The 16,239-nt window shown below is 42.0% G+C and overlaps 2 protein-coding genes across 2 annotated transcripts in view; one reads left to right on the top strand and one right to left on the bottom strand.

The window, feature by feature from the left end:
• PLPPR5 (phospholipid phosphatase related 5) overlaps positions 1–16,239 on the top strand; it is a 283,981-nt gene that overhangs the window by 82,140 nt on the left and 185,602 nt on the right. The gene's annotated exons all lie outside the window — the stretch shown is intronic.
• The window catches only part of PLPPR4 (phospholipid phosphatase related 4), a 33,638-nt gene continuing 27,853 nt past the window's right edge, over positions 10,455–16,239 (bottom strand). The window contains exon 7 of the mRNA XM_064455570.1: positions 10,455–15,242. Within this exon, the coding sequence (XP_064311640.1) occupies positions 13,905–15,242 (1,338 nt within the window). The 3' untranslated portion in view covers positions 10,455–13,904. The remainder of the gene's footprint in view (positions 15,243–16,239) is intronic.

Raw genomic sequence — 16,239 nt, 5'->3', positions numbered from 1 at the left:
TGCCGTAACGATACAGTTTTGGGGTCTTGAGGGCATTAGCATCCAGCTGTGCCTTTCTGTTACTGATGGGACAAAGTGAGGTGGATTTTATTCAATGGGATTTTCCCCATTTTTCATGTTCTCCAGCTCCAAACAGGCAATGTTACGGCCTGTGGCCCCGGGACCAGGAAGTATTAGCCAAGTAATTAATAACAGCAGCTGTCAATGACACAGAGTTGGTAAATGATGTTCTTAAGGACAATGCCTTTTAGTTCAGAGAGCAAATTGAGCCAGTTTGTCCTTGTTGCTTTCCTTATATTTATGTGGAAACAGAGACCATTTTACAGCTGAATTTCATTTGCAGTGTCTGCCTCATCCTGAGCACTGGAACTTGGACTTCACACTCATTCCTCCTTCCCATGAAGTAACTCCCATTTCTGCGTTCTTGCTGCGCCAGTTATCCAACCACTTGGCCCTTTCCTCCACCAGCCAGCCGTGTATTCCCCCTCATCACTCTGGGACGCCACGTTACCCGTGCCTGCCACCTGTGATCACGTTTCTTCCACAAGGCAAAGCATAGGCTAAGATGTGCCTTGCAGGTTTCCCATGCAGTCAGCTATATTGTCTCCTTCTCTGCTCTTTTCTAGTATTTCCTCAGCTGAAGTCTATTTCCTTTTCTAGTCTGTAGCCTTAAAGGACAAGGGAGCAAAAATGGGCCAGAGGTAAAAATGCCCATGCAACAGCTCCCGTTGCTGCATTCACAGTACCCAGCACAGTGAAACTTGGGAACCTGTATTCGATTGACAGGTTATGTGTTATTTCAGCTCAGGCTGATTTCTTCACAAAGATGGAACAGCAGCCACTAAAATGTGAAAGGAGGAAATTCTGGCACACAGATTTATTTTCTTCATTGTAGCTTGATCCTGTTCCCATTTATATCAGTGGCTTTAGATCAGGCCCTATTGCTAATTTCTGTTCCATTCAGTTTCCCTGGTAACGTTTTATTTTTAGCATCATTATTCTTCAGAGATCTGGCATGGAGGGTTCATTTTGAATATGAACTATTATAATTTTATTTTTAATGTTTAATTTCATGGGCAAAAATGGAAAAAAACACCCCTAAGCTGTTCCACACAATATCTATATATATCTGAAAAATGTGGCCATACCACATGGTTAAAACCTTTATTTCTCCCCGCCCGCCCCGCCCCATGGCTTCAGTGGAAGATTTTTGGAGGACAGGTTGTTATACATTCATGTATTTTTAAACCTCTTAAAAATCATTATCCTTTTGTACACTAGAGGTGTGTTATTCTGATTTTTCAGATCTGTTATCATAGCAGGCCCCAAACTGTCAGCAGCACGGTGATTCTAAAAATAATTGGTCTGGCAGTAAAGGAGAAATACTTCTCTCATTCATCTTCAGCACTAGTCACCTTCTCTCCCTGCAGATTGGCAGGACAGAAGTAAAGCTGTGGAGAGTATATCTGTTTCCGTGTCTAGGTTCTATTTAATGACATATACTTGTATAGTCATCCGAGTGCCTTGCCTAAAAACTTCTTTGGTGGAGAACTTTCTCCTTCAGGAAGGAGACTACCTGAAATTCTTAGTTTGGAGACTCCAGAGATCATTACGTCATGGGATTATAGTTGGAGGTTGCAGAATTATCTTTTTTTTCCTCCAATATTACTAGCTTGTCCATTTGACATTGTCACAATGACTCTGACTAAAGACCAATTGTAGCAGTTGGTAAGAAATTCTCTACTAAACAATAACAGGTAAAAAAAAAACCAACCATACAAACCCCTCCCAGTCCTATGTCAATATGATGCTTCAAGTTCAGTGATACTACGTCACTGACAGAGAGACAAATGTAAATTAACATTTTAAAGCTTTCAGTATTTTTCAAGGGAGTTTGGATTTAGAGTGCTGTTTGCCCATTAACAGATCAAGGACTTTCTGATTATGTCTTTCACTCAAGTTGCATGGGAACGATGATCTGTCGAAATGTGTCAGCAGATGAATAATTATTTATCCTCTTATGTAGGCTCCTATTTATAGTATTTGTCAAGCAAGTTCTCTCCTAGAGAGGAATTATAATATGAGCACTACATGGTGTGATGAAAGCCTTCCCATACCTGAGGCTTTGTAATTTCCTTTTATCTGAAATAATTGCAATAATAAGACATAAGGTCTAAAAAGCTCGTAGGGTTTTAACTGAAAGTCCTGTGCTATTCAGAAGATGCCTTAGTTACAAGCAGATGCTTCTATTTTCTGGCAATCCTGAAATCAAGGCTCTTCTATAAATGAAAAAGAACCCCTCATTTTCTCTGTTGCTAGGGAAATGGTAAGAGAGAAATAATCCTGCCTCTTCCTTGAAGAAATGACCAATTCATGTCATAAAATGTGTCGCTCCCCGTAGTTTTTAGCTCCGTATCTTCATCTGTCCAAACAAGCTTGACTAAGTCTGAGATAAGATAGTCTGACAGGACTTAGACGCTAATTGGAACAATAAGATCTCATCACTATCTCTCAAGAGGTTAAGTAAAATGATGAGAAAGTGGCTAGTTATGGCCATTGGCCCATCCCAGCTGCCATACCCAAGAGTAGTGCTAATGGGAGTTGATGGGTTGCTTTCTGCCAAATTTACTTGTTCTCTTCACACAGACACATTTTTTCGCCTCTTACAGTGAGCAGGAATGAAAGGCTTTCTAAAAGAAGGAATTACTGGAGCTTACACGGTACAAAGGCTCACACAAATTGCCTGTCAGTCAATTGGATCTGACGGGCAGGAAGGACAGATTGGTGAGGGAGAGGGTTAGGGCATTTGCTGGGTTCCAGCTAGAACATTTCTCATTTTGAGGTTTTGAATTTTAACACTAAGGGGAGAGCTGAAACGCCGCTGCTTTCATTTGTTAGCGCGGGTTAATAATTAGGCCCTGCTGGCATTGGTGGTTTTGTTAATGCTGATTATTTGATCTGCTTTGGAAGACGCTCTCCTGTTTTGAAAGCCACGTGCGATGGTACTGCACATTATTGGCGCTTCCCTTCTGTAGAGTCTTTTTGTCCTTTCTTAGTAAGGAGGGAAGGAATGGAGAGCATTAAAAATAGGTACCTTGAAGCAGTATCAGCCTGCTAGAAGTGTGTGTCAGTCAGCTTTTGTTTCTGTAGGCGGAGGGGCTGCCAGGGATTCGTGCTGCCAATGCAGTAGGGCCCAATACTCTGACGGGCTGTGGTACAGCAGTTCACACGGGGTTATGCAGTACCTTCCCTGGGGTCCTGACTGCTGGCGCATAAATGCTTGCCGGAGGTTAGCCTCTAGGGTCACTTCCTGACATATATATTATGGCGATCTGTATAGGTTGCAATCACTGTCTTTCTCACTGTGTAATGGCAAACACAGGGAGCGATTGTGCTTCCCAGAACATGTGCCATCGAAGGAAAGAGAAGTAATGAGAAGGAGAAATGAAGAAATGGGTAAACACAACCTACTGTATGGAGTTGTAGTTTTTGTGAGAAAAGAAGGGAAGCTACTAGGACATGGCATGAGTGCGATGGTGAGGAGTGCCAGATGGTATAAGATTTTAAAAAATACCTGGATTTCCACTTTTCTAAGAGCATTAAAGGAGAATGGAAAAAACTGGAGGCAGCAAGTTTTCCAGACCATTTTGTCTTTACCTCTTGTCCTTGTTCTGCTGCTTGACAGCAATTTCCACGCTGGTTAATCACTGACCCCTGCTGCTCCTGCCCCAGGTTTGTCATTTCCCAGGCTCTTATTGCTAACGATTTTCAAAGCTCAAAGCCTCCCACAGACTACTTAGGCTGGAACAAGGACAGCGAGGGCTGCACTGAGCCTGTGTGAATCCACATGTTCTACATGGTCATACTAAGGATAGTGCATCTGGTTTCTTACTGGCATTTGTTAAATAAATCTGGTCATTTCAAGGGAATATTTCTTTTTATTTTTTAATCTTTTAGAACTTAATTTAATCTACCCGTCAATCATATATGTGTCCATGCGTGTGCTCTATTTTGACATGTCATGTCAGGATTGCTTACCTGGGCAGAGCTGTAAGTGGTAGTAGCAGCAGCTAGAAGATTCCCTGTTAGATTTCAAGTTATGGGGTTATTTAATCCTGGGTTGAATTGGCAGCATACATTTCCCCCAGATTTATCTGGTTTCAGTCAGTTCAGTGGAATTCAGATCCTGAAAACACTGAGTGATTATGGTAGCTGACATACAGAGTTGCAGAAATTTTTAACACCCATGACGATAGTTAAAGGTTCTTGTTCATTTTAACTGGGTCTTCGCTGTCCCAGGAGACACTACATCCTTTTTTTTTTTTTAAGGTGATGTAGATGACAGTTTGAAAAGAAACAGCATACAATACACAAACCTCCTGTCCTTTTGTCTCGCCTTAACTAGCTCTCATCATTACCCTGGCATACACCACGCGCTCTCAAGGAGTCAAGGCCAACCCAAAAGGAAGAGTTTTCTTTCTTAAGACTCATTTCAGGCAGTTAGGATCAGAAGACTCATAGATTTGAATATTGTGTTGAGTGGAGAGACCATATAGTCAACAGAGAGGTGGCATAATATGCTCCTAGAAACCAACACTGCTGAGCCAGAAGGCAGTCCTTCTCTCAGCAAGGTGAAGAGTCACCAGAATCAACTGGCTGCTCAGCAAAATGTCTAAAAATGTGTATTGGTTCCATATCGGAAAGTGTATGTCTTCTTAAAAAGACATAGATTGAAAGTACTTTCAAAACTTCTATGCTTACCATGATAGCTCTGTGATACTCATATCCAGGGGCTTCTGCTTGCATAGGCTGCTCTATGGTATTGGTACCAGAGATGTGGAAACATTGCAAATATCTGAACTTCGGGATTGAATTTGGAAATTCAATTGAATTGAATTTCCTGTTCTGGAAAGATGAAAGATCTTTTCATTAATGCAGGAAGCAATTACTGCAGTTTACATAAGGTCAAGTTACGCTTTTTAATACAAAGCATCGTGACTGTGTGAGCTGCTGCCGCTGAGTCCCATTATGCAGTGAAATCCATGCAGGAATGCATTTAAATGGAACACCTTATTCTGGTCTCACAGAAGAGCGCAAAACTGAATGATTTCCAAACATATCATTTTTTTTTTCCCATTGAAGTGATATTATCAGAATCCTACCAGGAACTGGGAGCACTCAGTAAAGATTAATACAGTTGCAGGAGGTTATAACATCTACCAAATGTCATCTTTGTGCCCTAAATATAATAGCTGTAACAGATACTACATCTCTCCCTGTAAGTGATTGTACTACTAATTTGTTTCTTGTAGTCAAATCCTTTTAAGGGAGTGAGAATCAGGTGGGCTTAGAATTCAATATATCCGCTATATATTCATGCTAAACTCTCTCTGGATATCCTAATGCTTCATGGTGCCATAACTTTGAAGCACAAATACATCTGCACTTCACCATAGAATTATGAATAACGAGATACGGACTACACAGACATAACATTTAGCCCCGAACTGTTGTCATTATCATTTCTTCTAAAAGTAAACTTTAAAGTCCAGTTTCTACAGTGATTTAGACAGTGGCTTTTTGTTTGTTCAAAGAGTTCATTGATTCCACATAAAGCAGTTGCACTTTAGGTGAAACAGGCTGGCAAGTCTTTACAGGGCTGGTACAAGACTGGCTATATAATAGAAGATGAGATGCGCAGTGTTGCAGCGTATGGTTCTGGCAGTTGGATTCCTTATGCACAGGAATGTGCCATCGACTGGAATAGGAGAGATGGTCTTGCATTAGAAACATGGAATTTGAACTTTATTCTGTGGGAGATAGGTACAAACACTGCCCAGGTAAAGCACCCTGTAACTGCTGTAGGGCTATTGCCTGGGTAAGAAACGAAGGATCAGGCACTGTAGCTTTTTATCATTTTTCTGAGCATGCAAAGCACTCTGGACGTCAGATTAAAGTTTCTGAATGACATTTGGTCCTTAATTTTTTAGAGTTTTCCATCTCCAGTTTTCCAGTCATTACTAAGTCCTGTTAGTATGCCAAGTCTGTGCAGTTATGTTGTATTATGTATAATAATTGATCTTCACCATATCTGTTTCAGATTTTAAACTCTTATTGAACAAAGCAAGTTAGATGCAGTTCATGGTATGCTGCTGATCCATGGTTTGTCCTTAGTGCAGCAATGAAGCAGTGTATCTAGTGGCTACATTTGTTTCTATGGCAGCAGATCTCTTGCCACGTCTCTCTACAGGTTTTTCTTTATACCAACGGACCATTTATACAGTCTAATGCTGCTTAGTGGCACGCAACTGCTGCTGCCCGACTCACCATCCTTGCTAAAAACCCGCTCCGTGAGCTTGACCTGGCAATATGCTCCTCTCACGAGTTCTTGAAGTATTTTGGTTGTGCAAGTTCCATGTCCAGTGTTGAATTAGCTACTCTTCTTCCTTGCTGTAATTTTCCAAATTCTTCATCTTGAATCTCATAAAGTATTTATGTAGCTTTTGTATCATTTCACAGATTAAAATACACTCTCATCAGTTCCTTTGGTTCTTCTCCAATGTCCCCAATGACAAGAGCTCGGGGGGGCTTTGTAAATTAGGCACATTTTGTGTCTTAACTATGGAGGAAATTAATTGTTTTACAGTGACCCGGTCTTCAATTATTTGATGAATAATTGAAGATGGATTAAGAAAGCACTGATTGTACTGATTATCTGCCTGTTCCACTTGATGATAAGCATCACATAGAAATTTACAAAGGATGATTTTGTGCTTTGTTAAGTGCTGCTTAATCTTGCATTTTGGAAAGAACCTTAAACTTTCTCCTGACTCATTGTTAGAACTTTCTCCTGACTCATTGTTAGAACTTTTGCCTGACTCATTTTCTTTTCCTGGATAAGTTCAAAGACTTTTTTTTTTGCTAAGTTGTATCTGAATTCTGCTACTTGCCTCATAAAAAAAGGTTAGTGAAAGGATGACTCTTTCATAAATCTAATTAAAAATGAAAGCATTTTAAGAAACCTTTTCCAATGGTCTGCCTTGGCGTAGCACATTAGACAAGTCTGCGATTTGTTAGGCATACAGAGCTCACAGCGCTTTTGTTTTGTGTTACCAAGCAGAACGTGATACCTAAAGTCTTAGCTGTCCTGATCATTTAAACCGCATGCTTCTCTTCCATTTTTCTGCTCGTTATTAAAAGGTGGAAACCTCATTGTCTCTGGTAGTAAACCAAGGCATTAATTTGGCATTGGACCCATGGTAGTTCTTAGGAATCTAAAACCTAGAAGTGACCAAAGCCTACACCTAGTCCCCTGCCAGGCTGGCACACTCTCAGGGTTGGGAGATACAGGTTGCTGGAACCACTTCTGCGAAAACTCTCCTCGGGTAAGGGTGAAGGTAGTTGTCTCAGACTAGACAGAAAGATAAGAACTACCAGAGGCCACTGCAACTGATCCCATGCAGAGGTTTTAGCTAATATCTCTTTTGGGTCTGGGAACAGATTTTGAGCCCCTGAGGATGCTCTGCTAGAAAAAGTGTATACCTAGCGCTCTGCTGAGTGTCCACACCTCTTCTGGTCTAAACCGAACGAGTCCCAGGGTGGCTGGTCCTCAGGGTCAACTGTGTACCTCAGGCAGTGAACATATTCGCATGAATACGTACATGAAAGAACACCAAAGAATGCATACTGAAGACATTGATAAACACAGGCTGTACTAATTGGAAAAATATTGTAGTTAGTTTTAGGGAAGACTCAAATACAGCTATTGTTTGTAAAGCATTGATTATATTGTCATATACCTTACAGGTAAAAATGAGCAAAGCTATTGCTCCCAATTGTGTGATGTTATTCCCTTAGCAGAGCTAGTTTTCTGGCCCCAGTACAGTGTAGGAACAGACATTGTAATCAACGAGCTCAGTTTGAAGCAGGAACAGAAATAGGAAAAGAATCAAATTCTGTTGAACCCATTGCACCCAGATATGCTCCAGTCTCCTCTGAATGATTTGGGGGGAGAGCAGAGCTTTCCATTATGCATCATTTAGCAGCTGCAGAGGCTTGACAGGTCCACAAATCCCCATGACTCTCATTTCTCTCTGAGCATCACTAGAAAAGTAATACTGTTGGAAAAAGCTGAATGACAGTTGGCCTCTGAAGGCAGGGAGATTTTTCGGGGGGGGGGGGGGGGGGGGAAGAGAGAAAAGAAAAAAAAAAGCTGTTTTTTTTCTTTTCCTTTTTTTCCTCAGACATAAGAGGTGCTTCCTAGGTCTGAGCACACTTGCTAGAAGCTCTGGATGACTTCTCATCTTAGCTCTGTTTTTTTTAGCAGGGCTATGCTGGTAAAGCCATGGAATGTGTGAGTTTCCTATTATCCTTTATGGCAAACCATCGGAGGAACAGATTTTTTCTATGGGAGGTATAACTAAAAGACGTCTTTATGCGATTTTGGAATGCCTGAAGAGATTACTGCAGGCAAAGCAGACAAAATTGAGAGAGAGTATTTCCAGCCTTGCCACAATTTATTCCTCAATTTAAATTATCTGTTTAGCTTTGTCTTTCTAAAGCCTGGCTTGAACATGGTAACTTTGTGTTATGTGTGCATATACAGATATATGCAGCTGGAGTTCCCTTACTTTCATTTAGAATGTGCAGTATGGAGCCACTTGTTAGTTTTGTCAAATGCTTGATACCTTGTGAAGATATTTTATTCACAATTTTATGAACCTGGGTTGTAATGCCTTTAAAATGTTCCTGCCAAATTAGCTGTGCACTGATCTGTCGTATAAAATGTCTTCATAAATCTACACCAAACTGATTATGGTACAACCTTGTCTGCTGTGGCTTCTTATATCAAGACCTCTGAAGCTCTTTTAAAATCCAGCACAAAATAGATTTAAGTTTCAGTTTTATCACTCATACCGTTGAAAACTTCTTTGCAGGATTAGATACAGTCCTCAGTCTGGATCACAGTGAGCTCTCCTGATTTAGTGACAGTGCTGCTGACAAGGTTTGTCAGTACAGGTGATTTCCCGTCTTAGATCAAGTTTTATAATATAACCTCTACTTTAAAGGTACCCTTTAGAGAGGGACTTCATGTTTAGCCTAGCTTTAGATGTTTAAAATGTGCCTTTTAAAACATTTTAACTAATTGTCTAGGCCCCTTTGTAGTCTATGGAAGGGGCTGTTCCCAGAGAACTCATCAGGTTTGTATTAGACGTCAGCTTTGAGCGGTTGTACCCCAGCAGGGTCTCGTGTACTCTCTTGCACTCCCTCCCAGGGTCTCTCTGAGCCATACCCGGGCGATCGCTCCCTGTAGCTTTCCCAGGCCACCAAATAAGTGTCCTGGAGGGTGGGACACCATAACCTTGGTCCTTGTGCTTCACACAGCCTCCTTCAAGGCAGCCGTCTGCTGTGGCGGTAACCTGCGGTGGGTCAGGACATTCTCCAGGCCCAGCCACAAGCACAGAGCTGCTTCCCACGGAGGGAGCGGCATCACATCTATACCTACGCTTCCCTGTCTCTGAGAGACAACATACTGTTATCTGATTCTTTTTTGCCCGAGGGCCCATCTTAAATTGACATGAAAGTCCCGGGACAAGTGACCGCAGCGTGGGGTGACACCAGCCAACCCCAGCATGCCTTCGCTGGGAGCACGGCACGCGTACGGCGTTGTTGTGCCACTCAGCAGAGCAGTGCCTGGCTGGAGCCAGCCGTGCCCCGGTCCCTCCACCACCCCCAGCCCAGGCGGCTCACCGGCCAGGAGCACCCGCACGAAGCGGCAGCCTCCACAAAGGCCCGGGCACACCTGGGAGAGCGTCTCCGAGTCGGTTTGCTTTGCTGCCGCGTATTGCAGGGGCCCTGCTAGGCCTCATTATGCCACCGGCAACGCCCCTGCACGCCTCAGCTGCAGCAGCGTCTTCCATCCTGGGCACTTAAGGCCCTGCTGTTTCCCTGTTCCAGGGTGTTTCAAACAGGCTTGGAGACTGTTTTTGACAGCGTAATGTTTTTCAGTGTTGCCAGCAAAGGGTGTATGTTGACTCCTGCACCCAAACTTCTTCCCCTGGGGCGAGCCCTTCCTCTCAGGTTTGCTCCTGACACCTGCCCTGTTCTCACTCACAAATCCAAGGTGGGCCTCACCGCGTCCGGCAGCTCTGCCCAACACTGGCAGGTGGTTTAGAGGCATCAGGCTTAGCAATGCCGCTCGTCCTGCAGAATGATCTAGCAGATGCGTCCTCATGCGGCCTAAAGTTCCCAATTCCCTTCCATTCTTTCTCTGTAAAATGCTTTTGGATAGACACAAGCTTCTTTGGACGCTGTTCCTCATACCCGCTTACAACTACGCAAGGTTCTGCGTTTCCCACTGACGACCACTTTTACGTGTCATGAGATACCTGATACAGGAAAGTAATCTGGGGGGAAGGAGACTTTGCTTCGCCACAGAGACGACTGAACATCAATGAGGAATTTTATCTTTATTTTCATAATGTTAGCACAATAAACTCACACAGTAGCATTGATCTGTACTTATTTAACAAAATACATTTATAGCAATTTACAAATTCTTTTCCATTTGAAAACATTGCATAACATTTTATTAAACACAATACTTTATATAGAGAATTCTCATTTAAAAACATATTTTATTTTTGAGTATTTTCTCAGTAAAGCACAGCCTAACAAAGAAATTCGTGCCTGTTAGCAAGTAAGAAAATCAGAACACTAAGAAGATGTCACCTGTCAATTTATTTGATTAATTTTAAATTAAGGTATCAGTGGAATGTAAACAAAGAGTAATTTTACAAAAGGCTCCTTATCAAATATACATGCAGAGGTCTGAATTCCAATGTATATATTATTACATTTCTGCTCTCTAATGTAATATAATTTGATAAGCCATTATTAAAAACAGTAGCCTTTGGCACTTTGAGTAAAAAAGAATATATCAATATTTATGTAAAGAACACAATTTCAATGATTACACAAGAGCTTTAAAATCTTTTGTTAAGAAATAGGAAACCTTAGGAAAAATATCACACTGCACTGGAAATAGTGCAGCAAGTTTTAGAGTAATAAAAGCAACACATATGCCAATATATATCTGACTAAAACCAAGGAATAAAGAACAAACACTCCCACCAGGAATCCTGCTGTTTCCAAAACAGCTACATTGCCAGAGGGAACATTTTCTAATCTTTGCTTTATTGCCGTTATTCTCCGTTTCAATTTTCCATTATCTCCAGGTTCATCTACTTTTGTTCTTTTCCCCTGCACTTACAAACTAACAAATGATTGCATCTTATTTCCCTGCATTGATAGGCCAACAGTGATTGTGTCTTACCCATTCCTTTAAAGCTAATCCTACCTGCTTTATCACGTACCTAGACTGAACTAAATCCAAAGGGGTTTCTTCATGACAATCCCAGTGTTTGTAATTCCTAGGAACCTTGTACAAAATTTGATATTAAATACCAAGGACTAAAGACTCATCCTTTTAAAAAGAACAAACAAATCCTGACTCGTAAATACTAGAGACTGAGAACATATTTCTAAAAAAATTACTCTTTTTCTTTCCCCCTGGCATCTATGATTATTTCTCCCAGCTCATGTGCCTTAAAGTGTGTCTTTAACATACTGCGCCTTTAACATACACAATATGCTGCAACCCTACCGGTTAGCTTCTTACGTGTACCCCGCAGAATACTTCCTCCCAATCATCGAATGTACGATGGGGTCATCTTCTATTACTAGCAGGAAAAGTGTGGTCGTCTCCTTAAGGACCAACCCTCTTCCACAGCACTGGCTGACGGGCAGGTGAGGGAAGCGTTGCTTGACAGGGTTGGCTGACAGCACTCAGCTAAGCCTGGAGCACCTGTATAACTGGGAAGGTATATAAAGCTTTCCATTGACTCTGAATCCCTTCTGTACAAACGCCATCCTCGCACTTCTGAAATTACTTAGGATTGGGGTTAGGTTTGGGCTTTTGTTTTGCTTTTGAGGTTTTTCTTGTGGTTTGCGTTTTTTGGTGGGTTGGGTTTTTTTTGGGTTTGGTGGTTTGGGTTTTTTTGGTCTGCGTGTGTGTTGTGCTATTTATCTTCTTGGGCTGGGTTGATTCTTCCTTCTACCTCCTACTTGGCTGGGGTAGGGTGGGAATTTCCTCACAGTTCTGTGGGGTAGTGTCTGTAGAAAGGTTCTGACTATGTAGTATGGATCTGGCTCTCTGATACCCTAAATCAGAAGAGGACTTAGAGCAAAACACTCCTCTTAAGAAGCCAGAGAACAGACCTGATCTGCTACTACTTACTCAGTGAGGGGACTGCTAAGCCATTCCCTCCCCCTCCTAGCAGGGATGCTGGGAGGTGTCTGATAGTAGTTCACTTTCAGGTGCAAAAAATCTAGGAGAGCGTGAGCACTGCCCCTGCCTTCCTTCATGGTTTTTAAGTTAAGTCAGAGCCAAATGCAATGAGGCATTTCTTCTAGCACGCCCAGGACATGCTATGCTTACTCCTTTCAGAGCTTGTCCTTTCAACAATTTTTGGCAATGGAGATTTTTAGCAGGCAAGTTCATTCCTTATAGTCAAAGCTCAATTTACTAAAATAATCCGTGTTCTCTCAGCTGCAGAGACCCTCCATATTCTTAAGTGGCAGTGGTGGGGAAAAAATATAATGCTTAAGAAGGCTCTGGAGGGTGTCTCAAGGGAGGTGAACAGTAGTAGTGGCACAATGCAACACTCATTCAGTGATTCCGCAATACCAAGGCATTCCATTTTTAAAGCGAAGCATAAATCCCCTAAATGATGGTGACTGGGGTGAAACTTGTGATTGTTCTTGTGGCATACTAAGCAAGTGAGGTGGATGACTGCTTCTAAGTGTGAGCTATGATATTAATTGCTGTCTCCTTGGAAGCTGGTCAGGAAAGCGGTCATTTATTTTTATTTACTCACGGCTCACCTTTCACATCGGTGTCCTGCGTTATATGGTTAAAAAGTAATAGAAAAATGGAAGGGTTGCTGAAGGGCGGAATAAGAGGTTTAAAAATGTAAAATCTGAATTACTTGTCATACTTTAAAAGACCCCTTAAAAACCATAATTTAAAACAATTCTACAAGTTAGCCCACTAAGAAGCAGCCTCTTCATTAGTAGCACCTGTTCTTAAACAAAAGTTGAGCAGTAGCAGCAAAACTATTCAAAATAGATAGTTATTCCATTCTAATGGAATGTCACCCACACATTTTTTTGTTGCAGTAGACATCTTAAAGAACTACACAAAAACCTTTGCAATCTTTGAATGTGACAGATCCACTATAACAAAGCTGTAAATATTTCCTACGCTAAATGAATGCAGCCAGCATCGTCATAGTATTAGCAATATTACTTTTAAAGTAACTGCACATCAACGTGTCATGTGTCTGTAGAGTCTAATAAGTATGCGATTTTTGAAAACATGTAAAGTTATCATCAGCACCATCCTGTATTAAAGATTTGGTGCAAATTCTGCAAAGGTGAATATATACCACTGATACAGCCTTTGCTGTGAAAAACTTCAGTCGATTTTGGACGCAAATATAAATAAAATAAAAAGTTGGCACATTCAGGAAATAAAGTGTCTGTGTTCAAGACCATTGTTTTGATTGACATCATCACCCTCAGATAAACGTTTTGAGTCTGAAGAAACAAGTTGCATGAAAATGTTTCACATTAGTTAGGTTCTGTCATTGTGCTTTCCCCCCCCACCACATGCTTTCCACAGGCTCATGCACATTGCACGTCAGCAGTGTTCAACAACAGCTGGGCTGCTGGTCGATGATTTGGCACGTCAAAGGTCAACATCAGCTCAAAACAAGGAGAGCAGAACCTGTGTCAAGATGTGTTTCCTTTGTGGTGGTACGGACCAGCTGATATGTCTCCTCTCATTCCTTGTACGCTCGCGTGGGGGATGTGCCTTTGTAGAAGATGTTTCTGGTGTTCTCCGGACTGCTCCCTCTCTCAGGGATTAAAATGATGTTGCCTTTTCTTCGAAGTGTTGAGTCCCGGCTAGAGGAAATGGACAGAGTCTCTGAGCCAATCTCACTTCCCTCCACTGGCGTGACTCTTATCGTAGTGATTCCATGATGGTGATGCTCACTGTTATCTATGTTGCTCCTTTTCCTGTCACCTGACCCGTAACTGTCTTTTAAGGAGTCACAGCTCTCGGAGTCTCTGTTAAGATCATTTAGCTCATATGTCTGACGAAGGGTGACTTTTTCAGGACCTTTCCATTTCCACGACCCACTTCCTTCACCTTCCGATGGCATCTGAATCACAGGTCTGTTATTTTCTGGATGGGCCTCAACTCTGACAATGCTGCTTGGCTCATGGTCTGTCAAGGTTTTATATCTGATGGCTCCTGTACAGGTGACCGTGCTTCCCTCTGAACCCTTTGGACTGCCCTGAAGCACTCCTTGCTGCTTAGACATGGCTATTACTTGCATGATTCTTGGCTGGCTATTGCTTCTACATGCAACGCTCTTCTCGGCAGCTTTCAGCCATTTAGCTCTAGCTGAACTACTTTTGGGTGATGTGTTCACGTTCTCCTGAGTCTCTTCAGGAATATGCACTAGCTGGGATGAGCCAGGACGTGACTGAATAGAGACCCTCGGCCCGCCAGAAAGACCCGAGTTGTTACAAACCGGTACACTGCCAGGTTGGATTTTCAGGTATTGGCTCGTTGGGCCGTGATGGTCACCATTTACACCCACTCTGGAGGGTTCTGAGCTTGACCTCATTTCAATAGCCCTTGGAGGTGACTGGCCAGATTCGGTCTCTATCACTTGCAGCGACAACTTTCGACTTTCATTCTTGTTCTTCCACTGGGAAAGCAGCTGCTTGGAACGGGCAGAATCCATCGATGCATGTATTGTTGCATTTCGTCTCGCTGGATCTTCCAAGGACGGTGTGTTGACTCTTGGCAAAGTGTTGCTGAAAGTCACCATATTTTCCTTTCCCATTGGGCTTCGTGGTGTTATTATTTCTACGTCAGCATTTGCTCTCTTGATATTGGTCAGAGACCCTGAATCTCTGTGGTTTCTATTCAGGATACTTTCTGTACGGTGAGAGACAATGCCGTCACTGCTGCTACCATTTTTACCTGGCAGGATTCTGTTGGCATCTTGACTGAGGTCTGTCAAAGACCTTAGAGGTTCTCTGTGAAAATTTGGGTGAAACACATTCTCATCACTTGGTAAGAAGTTCCCCACAGCATACAGGCCCTGATATTTGAAGAGAAGCATCAACAATCAGTTATGGAAAAAAGAGACATTGTAAGGTATTTTAATTATATGCTTCTGCCTTTAAATAAATATTGAGCGATAGAATTAGTCCAGCTTAACTGACAGGTTATGCTCACTTTCCTTTCCCCACCAGTATATCCCGATTCCAAATTCTGTCCTCAGTCTGGTACATCTAGGTATGTATGAAGTAGTCTCAGGAGGATGACTAGGGGACGTAGGTCATGGCAATAAAGAGTTGAGGAAAAGATGTAGCCTCCTTCAGTTTTCTTCATTTTATAAAGCAACAGATACAGCTGAAGAAAGAATGTTTTCTTACGAAAATAACAAAATCAATGTTTGCAGCCTTCTAGGCAAAGCTCTTTTACAGCCACACTACCGTCTGCTCTGATTTACGGAACCTTGTTACAGCTCGAGTTGTTCTCTGCTCTGTGATTCTGCCCTTTCTACTGAATAATAACCATGTAATACAATATCTACATGATAGAACAATTTATCAACTTTAAATCAATTGCTTTCCAAGCTGTGCAGAACGGTAACAAGATTTAGTTGTACAACATTTTCTTATTCAGCAGACTCACTGTAAAATGCTGTCATTTTAAAAGACTCCACTGAGAGAGAATATTCCATGAAAGGGTCAAGTGCCTGACTCAATCACTTCGGTTACTTTACACTCCTTCCAGAGTTATCTGTAATTTCCCATTATTCCCCCTCCCCTTCCTCATATTGGTGTGTAGTTTTCAGGGCACAGTTACTGACTACTGGCTATCGAGGACAATGTACTCTCTGATGTATGTTGTCATGCAACAGTATACGGAGAAGGCCTAACAAAGAGCGTACTTGTTTGTGGATTTCAAACACGGGAACAACGGTTCCATTTACGAGAATCTACAGCAGCTTAATAATTTGAAATAATATTCTCAACAGAGTGCCTTTCTGCTCACAGTGCAATCACAGAAACTGACTTTAGTAGCTCATG

This window comes from Phalacrocorax carbo, chromosome 6, assembly GCF_963921805.1.
Source record: "Phalacrocorax carbo chromosome 6, bPhaCar2.1, whole genome shotgun sequence".
Taxonomy (NCBI): domain Eukaryota; kingdom Metazoa; phylum Chordata; class Aves; order Suliformes; family Phalacrocoracidae; genus Phalacrocorax; species Phalacrocorax carbo.
The sequence above is the reverse complement of the archived record's forward strand: the minus strand, read 5'-3'. Positions and strand labels throughout refer to the sequence as shown.